Source organism: Podarcis vaucheri, assembly GCF_965113315.1.
Source record: "Podarcis vaucheri genome assembly, chromosome: 18".
NCBI classification, from domain to species: Eukaryota; Metazoa; Chordata; class Lepidosauria; order Squamata; family Lacertidae; genus Podarcis; species Podarcis vaucheri.
The window spans coordinates 3,338,358-3,355,376 of record NC_138756.1 but is presented as its reverse complement, the minus strand read 5'-3'; the positions used below and the strand labels follow the sequence as shown (position 1 = coordinate 3,355,376).

Sequence of the window (17,019 nt, the reverse complement as noted above, 5' to 3'; positions counted from 1 at the left end):
CAGGTGGTATAAGGCAGCTTCCTTTGTTCATTGTGGGGAAGTGTGGGGGGAAGAGACACTCTCGAAAGCAGTGTTTCTCAATGTGGGCGATATCACCCCGAGGGGAGGGCTGGAACGATCCAGGGGGGTGGAAGTCGCCTCAGGTGCAATTGGGGGGGGGGGTTGAATAGAAATAAGGAGGCAGTGAAAGCATAAAGAAGAAGAGAAGAAACTTTTGAGAAACCATTCGTATATGTTTCATCTGTTGTGTTATGCTTATTGCCAGGTCGGGCGCCGTTGTGGGACGGCGACAATGCCTCCCCAGGATGTGGAGGTGATGCTGGAGGAAAGGATTCTTTCTGGGCTTGGGTGAACCTTTTTTGGCTCCACCCAGTCCCAGGAAGTGTTAGTGATTTTTATTTTAATATTATCCTTTGTTATCTCAATTTTCTGAGTGCAACATGAATGCTACTAGGGTTGATTAAAATAAATACTTTTATAATTTCAAGCTTCAAGCTGTCTTATTTACAACAAAGTCTTTCTTTACTATGCTGTAGGGCATAGGTGGAAACACAGATGCATCAAAGAATGCAAATTTCTCACTGCATCTTTCTGTTGTTCGCTTAAAGAAGGCAGCTTTCGGGGGTGGGGCTGAGTAATTGTTTTCTGATAGGGGTGGTGGGCCAAATAAGTTTGTGAACCTCTGCTCTAAAGGAACAACCATTTCACCCTCCTGGTAAGATCTCCCCCTTCCCCAATTTAAGCAGAATCTTCCACCACCCCAGACGGGCAAGATGGACTCCCCACCACCCTCTCCCACTTAAGAGATGCGCATCACAGAAGCACATCCTTTCAGGCTTCTCTGGTGGCGCTGTTGCGTGGTCCCCTTCATCAACCATCTGCCTCCCACTCTCAGCATTACAGCAGAAATGTCAGAATACTCCCTGCTAACTGCGAAAGGCGCCTCCCCTCCGCCCCCTCAATCAGAGGCTTATTCGCTCTTCACGCTGAAATTGTTTCCAAGGGAGGAGGATCTAAGAGAATAAGAGCTCTGCAAGCTCAGATTAAAAAAAAAAAAGGAATAAGGAGGAGGTATCATGGGCCGCCAACACAAGGCTATACACCAAACAATCGTAGGTGTTTATCCATGTGTGCGATTTGGATGGGGGGGGTTGATCACAAGAAAATAAAAAATGGTTTGACATCCAAGCGGGGGCACAGCACAGGCAACAAGCTGTAGAAAAGCAGCGGCTCACAGCCTCTGCTGCAACCAAGGAAGAATGTGAGAGAGCGAACATGACGGTGAACGCTCACAAATATTGTGGTGGGGAGGAAGGGGAGAAATTTAGACAAGAGAGGGGGGGACACACAATTGCTAATAATGTGGGAGGGGGGACATTTCGCCTCCGCAGAAGCAAAGGGATAGCCAGGGTGCTGGTTCCAAAACAAAATAAATAAATAAAAATTTAAAAAGGAAGGCGCAGAAGAGCAGAGGAAAATAAAGCACCAACTCTGTCTAATTTTATATACAACCAAACAAAACTGGAGGGTGGGGGGCGGGGAGGGGGGAGAAGTAGCAGCAAAATGGCTGGTGGTGCTGTGCATCAATGATTGCCACTCATCTGGGCGGGTCAGGGCTGCTGATTCTTTTAGATCTATCAGCAGCTTTCGACATGGTCGATCACGAACTTTTGGACCACCGCCTTACCGACGTGGGGATCCAGGGCACAGTCCTTCAATGGCTGCGCTCGTTTCTCTCTGGTCGGGGACAGAGGGTGGCGCTTGGGGGGGAATTGTCATCGCGCCACTCCTTGGTGTGTGGAGTACCTCAGGGCGCGATACTCTCCCCGATGCTTTTCAACATCTTTATGCGCCCCCTCGCCCAGCTTGTTCGGAGTTTTGGGCTGGGTTGTCATCAGTATGCCGATGACACCCAACTCTATCTGTTGATGGATGGCCATCCTGACTCGGCCCCAGACACACTGACCAGATGTTTGGAAGCTGTGGCTGGATGGTTACGTGGGAGCCGGTTGAAGCTAAATCCTTCGAAGACAGAGGTCCTGTGGCTGGGACGGGGCGATATGGGATTGGGGGGGCAACTCCCATCTCTTGCGGGGGCGCAATTAGTGCCAGCACCGTCCGTTAAGAGTTTGGGTGTAATCTTCGACACCTCCCTTTCCATGGAGGCGCAGATTGCAGCTATAACAAAGGCGGCATTTTTCCATCTCCGCCAAGCTAAGCAGTTGGCTCCTTACCTCTCTCGCCCTGACCTAGCCACTGTGATCCACGCGACGGTCACCTCCAGACTGGATTATTGTAACTCGCTCTACGTGGGGCTGCCCTTGAGACTGACCCAGAAACTCCAGCGGGTGCAGAATGCTGCAGCGAGACTCCTTACGAGGTCTTCGCTGCGAGATCACATTCACCCGGTGCTATACCAGCTGCACTGGCTCCCGGTGGAGTACAGGATCAGGTTTAAGGTGCTGGTTTTAACCTTTAAAGCCCTATATGGCCTAGGACCCTCGTACCTACGGGACCGCCTCTCCTGGTATGCCCCACAGAGAAACCTACGGTCTTCAAATAAAAACATCTTGAAGGTCCCAGGCCACAGAGAAGTTAGGCTGGCCTCAACTAGAGCCAGGGCTTTTTCGGCTGTGGCTCCGATCTGGTGGAACACTCTGTCACAAGAGACCAGGGCCCTGCGGGACTTGACATCCTTCCGCAGGGCCTGCAAGACAGAGCTGTTCCACCAGGCCTTTGGCCAGGGCACAGCCTGACTCCCTCCCTCGGCAATCTTCGCAGAGCTCTGGCCCAATGGTTGCTAGTGGCTTGAATTAATTAATTTTTATAATGAATGATTTTAGAATGTTGTTTATGTTGTACCTTTGTACTGTTTTATTGTTGTTAGCCGCCCTGAGCCCGGCTTCGGCTGGGGAGGGCGGGATATAAATAAAATTTATTATTATTATTATCTCTCCATGAACACCATCATGAAAGCTTGGTCCTGCGGGTGCTGCACCGTACACAGCAGGAGGGGTGTCTCTCCAGGTGTGGGACTGCCTTCCCTGGGACACTCAAAAACGTGGCAGAATCATGCCCTTTTTGGCTTGCAGCTGCCAGCAGCCAGAGGTGAGGGACGCATCACACCCTACCCACCTGAAAGGCACAGTCTGTGCACAGATTCCCGTGCCTGGCGGCCCCCGCACACTATCAGTCAAATCCCCCTGGAGCAGAGGATGGGGAGCCTGCATACATCAACCTCCAGCCGTCCCAGGAGCCAGCCAACAGTCGCTTCCCTATCACTTCCTGAGGACATTAGGAGGACACCCAGCTCCGATGCAGTTGTTATACGTTACTGGGAGCCGGTGAAATGTCGAGATCGAGAGAAGCATAAGATGCAACAAACTCACTTGGTGGGTTTTAAGTCAGCCCGAGTACCGCATTTCCTTCTGGGTGACCTTCCGGGGGGGACAAAGCAGTGGCGAGCAGGGCCATAGGCCAAGGGGGGACGGAGCAATGGGTGTAAAAGTTATGCTTGTACAGAAGGCTAGGTTCTACACACACCCTCTCTGTTCTCCATCCAGAGAAGCAAGAGATGTGTTCCGGGGCACATCCCAACCAGGTACAAATGTTCCAGATGTGCAGCAGGGCTCATTATGGAAATCTGCCATGCACATTTTGCAGCTGGCTATTGGCCACTTGCAACCAAGTGGATGCTATGATGGCACCTGATGTCTCCACCATCTGGAGGTGCGTGTCTGGAGATCCTTGGGTATGAACTGTTTCCACACACTAATACCACACACCTGTTATATTTCATCTGCACAATCAGAATGAATTTCAGGAACCAAAAAGTTGTGTTGAAAAATATGACTTTCGAGCAGTCTGGCCCCAAAATGGCAACCAGGTATTCCGTTTTGGTGACTATAGCCCTGGGTTAAGGAGCCATTTGGTGTCTGGCTTATGTTATCTGAGTTTCTAACACTGAGTGTTAGAAAGGACCAGATATAGGCTTGGAAGGACACAATCAGCCCTCAGTCTCAAGGTTTAAAAACCCACAGTGCTTTAAGTCAAATCTCCCTCTCTCAGCTCCCATAAACCATCTTCTTAAATTCTGAGATAACAACAAAAGAAGTTACTTCATACCATGACAGACTACATCCACCTAGGCCAGTATTGTCTACTCTGACTGTTAGCCAGGGACACAAGGGGAGGAGAGGACTTCCTTCATCATCATTTACCTGAGAGATCATTTCCCCGGAATTGCTAAGGAACAATTGAAGCTGGAGCCACCTGTATGCAAAGGCGTTGTTCCTACAACTGAACTACAGGTTCTCCTGAAAAACACTATTGCGTGGCAATGCCTTTGCCAAGCTGGTGTTCTGGAGACCTTTGGCAGGGGGTGAGGAGATCCGGGAGCCGAAGACACCTGCACGGCACCAAGTTAGCAAAGGATGTTGTACAGAAATAAGATCATGTCCATGATATGAGAGCCATCTTCAGATGCCTGAAAGGCTGCTACAAAGAAGATGGAGCCAGACTGTTTTCTGCTGCTCCAGAGGGGAGAACTCAAGGCAATGGATTCAAATGACAAGCAGATTCCGACTCAACATTGGGAAGAACTTTCTGACAGCAAGAGCTCTTCAACAACAGAACTGACTACCTGGGAAGGTGGCAAATTCTCCTTCACTGAAGGTTTTAAAGCAGAAGTTGGATGGCCATCTGTCAGGTCAGGGGTTCTCTAATTGTGATTCCTGGATTGCAGGGGGGTTGGACTAGATGAGTCTTTGGGTCCCTCCCAACTCCACAATTCTATGGTTCGTCAGTGCCCTGGAATTAGTGCTGAGTTGAAATCTGTTGATGCTTTGTGCACTCCCCCCTGCCCCACATGAAAGACACCTCCCCTTTCTCTCTGATATTTTTTGCACCCTCTCGGCAAAAGGGTACAGAACTGTTCACAGGCTGTAGCTGTTAAAGAAAATAGAAAGCACCCCTCCCCCTGCACTGCTGAGACAATTGCTGCCAGCCCTCCCAATCTTGCCAGGCAAGAGTCGTTAAGAGCTATGGCAGAACATAATAATAATTATAATATAATAATTTTTTATTTATACCCCACCCTCTCTAGCCAGGGCCGGGGCTCAGGGCAGCTAACACCAAATATAAATTACAATAAAACATAATAGAAACAACAACAACAACAACAAATAGTTAATTAAAATATGGCTTAAAATACAGCTTAAAATGCAGCCTCATTTTAGTAGTAGCCCATAAATCAAGACCATAAAGGGAGGGAACATCAGATATTCACCCAAGCCAGCTATCCATGCTGGTCCTACATGGGCCAGCAAAAAAGCCAAGGGTCAGAGTGAATCTAAGCCGAAGGCCCAGCGGAACAGCTCCGTCTTGCAGGCCCTACAGAAAGATGTCAAATTCCCAAAGGCCCTAGTCTCTTGTGACAGAGTGTTTCACCAAGTTGAGGCCAGTTCTGAAAAGGCCCTGGCCCAAGTTGAAACCAATCTAACCTCCTTGAGGCTCGGGACCTCCAAAGTGTTGTTGGAAAGGGGATGCCTAACCCCAAACCTTCCAACCAGAGGTAGTTCTGTATCAATTGGACACAGCCAGGGTTAGAGTACAGCAAGGTAGGGAGCAATAACTTTTCCAAAACAGAGGTTTTTTCCAGGGCTTTAATTTCCTCATAGAATTTCTACCTTTTTCTAACTTCATGAGTAACAATGGACAGACAGTGCCCACTTCAAAGACGCTATGAGGGAAGCTTGGCGGTTTTGAAGGCCATAGCTTTCCTTTGCTAAAGACAAGTAAAATAAATGTACTAAGTTAGATTGGCCTCACGGGCTTCAGGAAAATCTTCCAATGCAAATTACTCTATGCAAGTTACTTGGATATGAGAAAGTTTACCAAAAAAAGCCACCACACCCCTGGCGAGGAGTGTACCTCAGATGCCTAGACAAAAGGTGTGTAATCTCTTCTTGCGTTCGGAATGAGGCTTCATTTGTCATCAATGGTGCCATCATGTTACAAAATGAATCAAGCCATAGGGGGCCCATTTAGCCCAGAATCCTGTTCTCACAGCAGCCAACCTGGTGCCCAAATAGGAAGCCCTCAAGGTAGACAAGCTCAACAGCAGTGCTCTCCCCACTTGTAAGTCTCAGCCATTGTGGTTAATAGCTATTGATAGCTTTGTCCTCCATGCACATGTCTAATCCTCTTCTTGGTGCCCGTTGCAAGAACAAATTCCATAGTTTAGCGATGAAAAGGTTATCACTTCTTCCAGGAGGCAGATTTTTGCCTGCCCCCAGTCCAATTTTTGAAAACTGAACCTCACATATAATGGCACGGCACTCCTTTCCATAGAATTACAGTTGGAAGGGACCCCTAGGGTCCTCTAGTCCAATGCGCTGCAATGCAGGAATCTCAACTAAAGCATCCGTGACAGAGGGCCATCCAACCTCTGCTTAAAAACCTCTAACGAAGGAGAACAGGGGAGACTGTTCCACAGTCTAACAACTCTTACTGTCAGAAAGTTTTCCTGATATTTAGTCGGAATCTCCTTTCTTGTACCTTGAAGCCATTGGTTTGAATCCTACTCTCCAGAGCAGGAGATTTTGACTTGCTAATCACCACTGTTATTGCTTTTTATTATTAGCACACTGATTGGTCGTTCTCCGCTGACCATCGTTATTTGATACCATTAAAATATTCCCAGAGTGCTAAAGCGTACGTGGTTGCTCCCTTTTAAATGATTGTTATTATTTTTCTTTAAATTAAGGGCAAAGCTAGCAGCACAGCAAAGCTTCTCCCACTAGCCATCTGCTCTGCCTGCAGACATCTCAAACAGGAACAGAACATAAGCAGTCATCAGTGACAAAGACTATTTTGCCTAGATGAACCGTCCCCGATCAGGTGCCCTCCAGATGTTCCTGACATTTATTTTAGTGTGTGTGTGTGTGTGTGTGTGTGTGTGTGTGTGTACAAGCACACACATTGGGAAAGGCTACTTTGAAGGGAAAGCAAGCGACATACTTCATCCATGATGTTTCCACAGGTATCAAGACAAAGAAACCAGCCTCCAGAGTGAAAAGCTAGCTGGAAAATATAAGCAGCCTGGGCAGAATATCTGTAAATAAGGGGTCTGCAATAGGAAGCTACTGTCCCAGAAGAACACAGACAGCAGTGTTAGAAATGCAGCTATGTATGCTAATTGGCACCTTAAGCCTAGGTTGCAGTCGCCACAATGGAATGTCTAGGCACCTTCTCTTTTTTTGGCAAGGAGAATCATTTTTATTCTTGTTATTTTTATGATCTAGTTCATTTCTCCTGGCACCTGGGAAATTCTTAACACTGACAGGAAGCTGCCTGATACAGAGTCATCCATCCCACTCAGTGCTGTCTCCACTGACTGGCAGCAGCACATCTCCAGGGTTCCAGGCAGGGAGTCTTTCCCCAGTCCTACCTGAAGATGCTAAAGATCAAAGCAGGGAAGTTGTGCAAAGCAGAGACTCCACTGAGTGGCAGCCTCTCCCCTTCAAGCCCACCAGGCCCCCTTCAACTGCTGGAGCCTGCTGGATCAGACCCCACTGCCCACCTAGTCCAGCCTCCTCTTCTGACAGGGGCCAACCAGGTGACTTTTCTGGAAAACCCACAAGGAGGATCTGAGCATAAGAGCAACTCTCCCCTCCTGCGTTTCCCAGCTGCTGGCATCCAGAAGCATGTTGTTGTTGTTGTTGTTGTTGTTGTTGTTGTTGTTGTATTATTAGTTATACCCCGCCCATCTGGCTGCATTTCCCCAGTCACTGGGCAGCTTCCAACAAAAGATTAAAAATACATTAAAACATCAGTCATTAAAAACTTCCCTAGTTCAGGTGGAGAGGAAGTCCACCATGTGACAAATTTGGAGGGGGGCTTGGCCCTCTATGTTCCTACCCCTCCTCAGTGTGTGTCTCTGGCAAAACTAACAGCTGATCGAGATGACTGAACCCCTGGGGCACATTTGGGGGGGTGCAGCGTGGAATTCAATGATGGAGCTGACTCTTCAAAAGGTTCTGCTATCAGAGTAACAACAGATCCAAAGTCAACAGAAGGGTTAGGCCACTTCAGTCACCAAACACCTGATACCACCCAGGTCCATCCACAATTTCAGCCAAAGAGCCATTGACAAAAAAGTATAGAAAAAAGTAAAATGTAATCTTTGTTCCTTATCTAGGCTTATCTCCGAACCTCTGAAAAGCAAATATTGACACTATCCCAACACCAGGAAGTCAAAAGAGGAAACTTCTTTTTGACAGAATCAACACTATGCTCAATTGTTCCTGGCCTATTATAATTTCATTTTGCGCGCTCTCCCTGTCCCTCTCCCTCTCTCTCTCTCTCACACACACACACACACACAAACAAACGTAGAAAGGCACCTGCGATTCTTTGCACACGTAAGGGAATGGCAGATGAAAGAGGGGTGATTTCGTTTTTTAAACCACCTATGACAGATAGTGCCTCGGTAGAAGACCAGGCCGGAGGCACAACCTCCATAATCACACTATAATTTGTAGTTACGTGTTTTTGCCCAAACCGCAAGAGACTAGGCATAGCTGGAAGAGGTGTGCTTTAGAGCCCTTGGCGCCAATTAAGGTGCAGCAGGGACATTATCCATGGGGTATTTGTCACCACAACCCCCACCTCTTGACTCAATGTGCAGGTGGGAGGAATGAGAACAGATTGCTAGGCAGAAGAGACCCCTGTCACACACTGGTTCTGCAAATGCAAAAGAATTTCACCGGGTCTCTTTTGGTACCACATTTGTAGATGCAAGGGAGAGAGAATACTACAGGCTCAAGGAAGCATAAAAGATATTCTTTCCATGTACTGGCACACTGAAACGGAACACGCACCACTATACTGTCAGCCCACTGTGAAAACATCACCCAATAAACACTCACCCCCTGCAACAGAACATCACACCACAGCTCCTTTTAAAATCTCTTATATCTATCACACCTGCTTTTCTGCAATAGTGTGCCCCAGTGTGAGGGCAGTGAGAAATTCAGAAAGAGCCACCAGCTATTAACTTGTCTGTATCAAGTTCACACCCTTTGGGTGATTTGAACTACAACTCCCATCATCCACAGCTGCACAGCTGATGGGTGCTGCAGTCCCCGAACAGGCAAAGGCTACTCTGCCGACCCTTGGCCCTACATAGCAAAAGCCCCTTGAACCCAGACCCTCTGAGACGACATGACATTTCCACAAAGCTTTACAAGGAAGCACCTGTGACAGAGACAGCAGCGTTAAAGGGAGCGTGCTTAGACTGCCGATCCTGCCCAGATGAAAATGAATTTAGAGAGAATATGTTAAATGGGTATTACGCTGCATCAGCCGACTAACACATATTCCCAAGGGACACCCCCACACACTCAATCAGCAGTGAAGATCGAGCTTCATTGCTACCCTCACTGTTTCTCCTCCTGCCCCAAAATGTTATCTCCCAAACTCAGTCATCTCATCCCCAGTGCCTTAATCTGGATTGGCCCCAATTTTTTAAAGAAAGATGTAATGATCACCAGTAGCCCAAGCAGAACAAAAGCCTGGCTGCCCACTTGACCCAAATACAGGCCAACGATTGTATGCTTGATATGTGGGGCTGGGGGAATCCAAGAGACAAATTCATGCTATGATGGCTATGCTGTGCCTCTACAGTTGCTGGAAACCATTGCGGGGGGGGGGGAGGGCTTGTTTGTGGCCTTCCCACTGAGGCATTTGGTTGGCCACTGTGAGAACAGAATACTGGACTAGCTGGGCCACCAGTCTGACCCAGCAGGCTAGTCTCCTGTTCTTAGGAGCCCCTTTTTCTACCCTTAACTGGAAAGATTTGAGACCGCACCCAAACCTGCTGCAGTTTCAGTCTGTTTCGGGGTGACCCCGACTAATACAGGGGGTGCTTAAGCATTAGATACTGAAAAGCAAGCCTTGCATTCCATCAAGAAACAGACCATATGCATAATCAACTGATGATGATCCCTATGCCAACTAGGGTGTTGTCAGGGATGGGGGAACCTGTGGTCCTCTAGATGGTGTTTGATTCACGGCAGCCAGTGTGGGAGGCAGAGATATAATCTAACAGGTTGCAGTCACCACAACGGTATGTCTTGGCAACATTTCCCCCCCAATGGTGATTATTATTGGTAGTATTATTATTCATTTCTATAGCACTTTATATTTTAAAAGACAAATCTCAAAGCAGCTTACAACACATGAAAACATCAAATCAAACAATCCAGAATAAAGCAAATTCAAGCTTCAAGGAAAATCTTTCAGATCCTCCTCTAAGGGATATTTTGCTTTGCCCAGTCACCAACCTGGCATCCAGAGATCTTCACTTGGCCAAAACTGGACCTGCACCAGTCGCAAAACGTGCCTGGCACCTGGCTAATTTCTAACACTGGCGGGAAGCGGTCAGGGTAGACGGACAAAGAAATCTAACACATCTGGAGGAAGGCAAGTTGGCGAAAGGAGCTCCAGGCGGTGAGCTCTCTATTGCTCTCTTGCCATGATGTGTTTGTGTGTTAACAGTGCCATCAACTCTGCAAGAGCGCAGTGGCTAACACACTCTAGTACAACTGACTCTCCTAACCCCAGAGGTACCTATTAACTTTCCACCGTTTGTAAGAAAATGCCAACAATGCCATATTACTAAGAGAGAACATTATAAAATGAATTGTAAGGTGCCAGGTTGTAGGTGCATCATTACTGTTGTTACTTATTGATAACAGCCACACCACACAAACTAAATTCAAATTCCACAGCAAAGAAAGCCCACACTAAACCAGACAACTTAGTGCATTAAAGAATTGTGCACACCGCACATTTTTAGCAATGCTGAAGTGCTGTGATGAGGAGCCCGTATCGGCCTTCAACTGCTCTACACACAGAGAAAGGCATGAGGATGTGCTGCTCAAATCCAGCCCCCCCCCACCTGGTCAAATAAAGTGGCATTATTGGAGAAGAAATGTAATGCTTGTGCCCTCCTACTCTTGGATAGAGGCAGCAACTTGATCACAATCCATGTGCACCATGGGCATTACGATAACCGGTCATAGCGCAAGCACACATATCAGAGAAGGCACCGAGTCCGCAAAGCACTCCCACCATAACTCCTCAACCTTACACAATATTAACTGCAGCAGACTCACCCCCACCAACAAACAGCATCTATGCTAACAGGAGTCATATGTTATCTCTTCACTGCGACTGAGCATTAAAAAAAAAGGTTCACATTGGCTTTACTGGACAGCTGCAAGTTCTCAAATTAGTAAATATTATTAATGATTTCCCCTATTCTGAACACATGCACAAAGACATGCTCATGGATTTAGAAACAAACCTTTCATTTACCGGAGGTGTGGCTAACTCGTGGCCCTCCAGATTCCATCGTTTGTGGCTGATGGGAGTCATCGGACTATAGCTTCTGGAGGGCTACAGGTTAGCCACCCCCCTCGGAACAATTTACACACACATTATTAAGCTTTTCTCCTTTCCCTCACATGCACACAAGGGAACTTTATCAACACCTGATATTCAAATATAATGAGGAGGGGGTTACATAAACTCCCCGCTCTCACAATTCTCCATGTTAAATTAGAAATCCGCACACCCTTTTATTCCACAATCCCCTGCAAATAAAAACACCCCTTAGGTTTCTTTGGGTGGAAGGGTGGGCTATAAATTTAAATGCAAGAAAAATTATTCATATCCCCATAACAAAACACACAAGCACTGGGGGAATAATTCAGAACCCCTCCCTCACAATTCTCTCCCACACCCTTATAGGGAGAATTGATTCATTTGTTGCTTTCGTATTTTTCACTGTTTTTAATTATCTTATGTGTAAATCACATTGAGCCAATATTTTAGAAGGTGATTAAGAAATACAGGATAGCAGAATAAATAATGATAATAGAAAATGGGTCATTAAATCCTCAACACAGACATGAACTGGAGAGCTCATTAGCAGTTCCCACTCCCCAAAATAATCCCCCATGGTGACCTCCCCACATGCAAATAAATGGAAAGGGCTCCTTAATCTCCCTTAAGAATTTTCATTATACTGTACAGATAACAAGAAGGGAGTAAATTATCCACTCCCACTCACAGCATAATAACGGGAGAATTTAGTTAACCCCATATATGCAGCATTGGTTTGTTTTCATCCCCAATTCATAAACTGGGTGGGGGGTTATTAATGCCTCCCCCTATACATCAGGGAAGGAGAGCATCTTCACAACTTTCCCACATTCCTCATAAGGGAGTAGAAATGAGCAGACCTTCCCTTACCTGTCAAAAAGGAAGGGATGCACTAATAACGGTCTACTTCACGTATTTGGGGGGGGGGGTAATTAACCTGCTCTCAATATTCCCCCACAATATATTAATTCCTCAAACCTTCAGAGAAGGGAAAGTTATTCAGGTCCCTCTCCCATCAGATCCCACTTACCTCTACACTATCTTTTTAATGTTTATCTTCCTTATCCCCCAGTTTAAGAGTTCCACTGAACTGGTGGTGTATTCTGTCCCAGACTTTCTACTGGGGTGCAAGGGGGCAAGTGGAGTTGCCTCACTCTGCTTGCTAGAGTCACCCAACCCATTTCCCCCACAGACAGAAAAAGGAGAGGACATAAAGAACCACCCCCTCTGCAAGTAGTTGGAGGGGTCCTTTCCACTCACTCCCCCAGTGTTTTTACTTCTCTTCTGCTCCCTTTCATTTAATAATTCCAAAGCACTGGGTGACAGGATGGTCACTGCCCCCTTGTTTCCTTCGGGGGAGGTGTCAACCCATTCCTATGGGTGCCCTTCACCTAATTCCTCTCTTTAATTTTTCAGACCCCTCCACTATAATTTAAGAAGGGGGGGTCCTTAACCCTACACACACAACCTTTCTGAGCAGGGAGAAAGAGGGGAGACAGCAGTTCTTCCCCTTTTGTGTATTAATCCCCATTTCAATTCCTGACCCATGGGTTTGAGGAAGGGCGATTATTGATCCCCCCTCAACCTGGCACACATTTCTGAATTCAGAAAGTGGGGAGAGGGGATTCTGTTTGCTGTCCCGCTACATTTAGCTACAACCTTTCCCCCTTCTAATCACACCTGTAAATTGGGGCAGCAGTCCTTTGGTCCCTTACTGAAGGATGGGAAGGGGGATATCGCACCCTAAATTCTCTCTCTCTCTCTCTCTCTCTCACACACACACACACACACACACATAGACGTGTAAATATTGTAACCTCAAACCACCAAACAGGCTTTTAACATCTTTTCTGAGGGGAGAAGGAAAATAGGGTGTCACTCCTCCCAATTTATCCCACCCTCAGAACAGCCCCATTTTCCTCTGTCATAAAACTGAGGCTACTTAATTCTCTTTCTAAGGAAGTGGAGAAAGGAAAGGGGGGACAAGACATCTTGTCACCCCCTTAACCCCATTTCCCCAAATAGCTAATTTTCCTTCACACCCACCAATAACCCTTCCCCTCACACCCATAAATGGGGTGTGTTTGTGTGTGGCCTTTTAGAATCCTGAAAAATGGGGTATGTAACCAGTTTCCTAAATTCAAAGCACCCCCATTTGCCTCAAATGTAAACTACCCTTTTAGGAAGGGGGGAAGGGATAGAGAAAACAGGGATCATGTGTTGACCTCTCAGCAACCCCCCAAAAGGATATAATTGAGAAGGCAGCCCTTCAACTCTCCCTTCTGAAAGGGGGGAACAAGGAAGAGGTGCCACTTTGAGGGTATTCTGGGCTTCCCTCCCTAAGGGGGTGTCAACCGGCTAGGGCATCACCATTTCCTCCATCTTCCTCCTCAGCCCCCCAAACCCCACTACTACCATTCCCCCCTCCATCACACCAGAGGCAGAGGAAGGGGCCATTCTGGGGCCCCTTCCTAAGGAGATGTCAGCTGGGATGCCTGCCTGCCAGCCAGCCGACATCCCCCATCCCTCCCTCTTCTCTCTTTCCTCTATCCTCTTCCTTGCCCCTCAAGGACTTCCCCACACCAATCATTTCACCTCACTCACACACCCTTGAGGCATAGCTGTCAACTTTTCCCTTTTCTTGCGAGGAATCCTATTCGGAATAAAGGAATTTCCCTTTTAAAAAAAAAGACAGCTATGCCTTGAGGAGAGAGTATTCTGTGCTCAGTGGCGTAGCGTGGGTTGTCAGCACCCGGGGCAAGGCAAGTAATTTGCGCCCCCTAACCGGGTAGGGGCAGAGAGCTGCGAGTGCGAGCCCCCAGATGTTGTGCCCGGTGCGGCCAGCCCCCCCTGCGCTACGCCACTGTTCTGGGCTTCCTAAGAAGAGGGGTATGTCAGCCAAGCGCATCCAAACCCCCCCACCCCGTTTCTCACCCCCTCCCTCGGCCTTCCTCCTCCCACAGCTTCTCTCCTCTTCTTCACCCCTCAAAGACACCCAGATGGGCAGCATGCCTGTGTGTGCGTGTATATGTATGTATGTACACTTTTCCTTCACACACGCAGATGGGGTGATGCTGAGCTTCCCTCCTTGGGGGGGGTGTCTTCCTCCTCTTCCTCCCCCCTCAAAGACCCCCCCTCCCAAATGCACACACGCATAATATCCCTCTCTCACGCAAACCTATGAAGTGATGCTGAAGCGTCCCTCCCTCCCTCCAGTCAGTCAGCCAGGCGCCTCCATCCCATCCCTCCCTCTTTCCTTTCTCCTCCTCGTCCCCCCCCCCACCGCGCTTAATTTCCCCCTCCCGGACCTGAGGCGAGCGCGGGCTTCCTTCCCTGAGGGGCTGCCGGCCTCCCCGCCGCCGCCTCCATCCCGCGTCCCCCCTCACGGAGCTATTCCCCCCTGAGGCGGCCGTGAGGGGCTTCCCTCCTTCCCTGAGGGGGCGTCCGCCCAGCGCCTCCACCCCTCAGCCCGGGCTCACCCGGTGGGCGCGCGTGAGGCTGAGGTCCTTCATGACCTCCTCGAAGGCCGCCGTCTCCTCGGCCTGCTTCTGGTTGTGCAGCGCGATCTTCTCGCTGAATTTCCGCGGGTTGTTCGACGAGGCCGCCATCTTCCCCCGTCCGCATCCCTCCCGCCGCCGCCGTCGCCGCCGCCGCCCCCTCCCGCTCCGGGCGCCAGTGCGCCTGCGCACCCGCGCGCGCCCTCTCTCCCTCCTCCCCCCCCCCACCCGGCCGCCGCGCCGCCAACCAAACAAGCAAAATCTGGGCGACTGCGCAGGCGCGAAAGTCAGAGAGGGCTGGCAGGAGAGGCGGCGCGGCCGACTGCGCACGCTCCGCCCACAGGCGCGCGACTGCGCAGGCGTAGGAATGGGCAGAATAGAGGGAGGAGAGGGGGAGGAGGAGGACGGCTTGTGGAGCGGAGGCTCGGACGGAGTGCGCACGCGCGAGCGAGAAGGGGGCTGGACGGAGAGAGAAAAGGACTCGGGATGCAACAACGCGCACGCGCAAAATAGAAAGGGAGGGAGAGGGATGGACTGGAGTAGGCGCGGCGCGCACGCGCGGACGAAAAGGTGGGTGGCGAGGAAGCGAGAGGGAGATGTTGGTTTTGCGCACGCGCAAGCTTGGAAATGGGCAGAATAGGTGGGAAGCGAGGAGGGGATTGGCTGGCGAGAGACGAGCGGAGCCACAGCGCGCAAACTCGGCAGCGGAGGGGGAAATGAAAGGAGGCGACATGGCGCATGCGCCGCGCTTTCTCATCTCTTATCATACACATCCCTCCGCTGCTTTTCGCCGCAGGCGCAGAAAGCTGTTTTTGTGGGGGGGGCCCCCGCTCTATCTCAGGCGCATGCGCAGTGCTTTATCTCCTTTCTCTGGCCCTCCTTGCTTGGTAGGCCGGCTCCCCCCGCCCCCCAATAATTAAACCTCCCCCTCTCTCAATTTCCTGATTAGTTTAAGCCTCCAATACACCCCCCCGCTCTTGTTGCTCCATATCTGACATATTAAGTTATGAGAAATAATGGAGCCTCCGCAGACAGGAGCAGTCTACCCCCAAATGATGGCACTAAAATGAAAAGCCACAGCAGAGGGGAGGCTGCTTATTCTGATGTTCAGTGACAGACTACCTCTGAACATTTTATTAAACAATATATGTTGTTGTTTACTCGTTTAGTCGTGTCTTACTCTTCATGACCCCCTGGACCAGAGGATGCCAGGCATTCCTGTCTTCCACTGCCTCCCAGAGTTTCATCAAATTCATTTTGGTCGCTTCTATAACACTGTCCATCCATCTCGTCCTCTGTCATCCCCTTCTCCTTGTGCCCTCCATCTTACCCAACATCAAGAGTTTTTTCCAGAGAGTCTTATCTTCTCATGAGGTGGCCAAAGTATTGGAGCCTCAGCTTCAGTATAACAATATATTGATTCAACTGATTCAATCAATAAATATATTGATTGAAACCAACTCATTTCTGCTCACAGACCCATTGAAATGAATGGACCTAAATTAGTCCTGTCCATTAATCTGTGAGCAGGGCTAACTCTGGATGCAGCCCAGCATCCCTTAAATTGTTTGCATAACATGGTGCAAAATAGTCATTTTAAAAATAAAAAAGCAATTAGAAACATATAAAATTATCAAAATACAGATAAATTCTATGAAGTCTCTCTGGATATGGAGGTAGCAGAAATAGATGTTTCAGATATCGGTCTCTGGTACCACCATGAATTTCCCATAATCCTCTTTGAGAGCCATCTCATCAGAAAAGACCATGGCGACATGCAGTGGTGGAGAGTTCTGCAAGTCAACCTTTCTGCGTATTTGAAGCAGTTGCCTTCATCGATGCGAAGCGCACCTTGCATCCGACTCCAAAGTAGAGACAGTGGGCTATATTCAATGCTAAGACGCACTCTAGTCCCAAGTTAATGGAACATTGGTAAGTGGGTCAGATCCATGGGCTTCAGTTAGCCATGCCAATTCTCTTTTAAATGTGTAAACTCCAAGCATGACTAATTTTGGAGACAACCCCATGTTTTTATTTCTAGAAACCTTCCCTCTCTTCGTGTTTTGTCATG

At 48.6% G+C, this 17,019-nt stretch overlaps 1 protein-coding gene and 1 long non-coding RNA gene across 2 annotated transcripts in view; one reads left to right on the top strand and one right to left on the bottom strand.

Moving 5' to 3' along the window:
- CRTC1 (CREB regulated transcription coactivator 1) overlaps positions 1–15,121 on the bottom strand; it is a 55,840-nt gene extending 40,719 nt beyond the window's left edge. The window contains exon 1 of the mRNA XM_082206870.1: positions 14,931–15,121. Within this exon, the coding sequence (XP_082062996.1) occupies positions 14,931–15,059 (129 nt within the window). The 5' untranslated portion in view covers positions 15,060–15,121. The remainder of the gene's footprint in view (positions 1–14,930) is intronic.
- The window catches only part of LOC309523108, a 152,692-nt gene that overhangs the window by 111,505 nt on the left and 24,168 nt on the right, over positions 1–17,019 (top strand). The window lies entirely within an intron of this gene.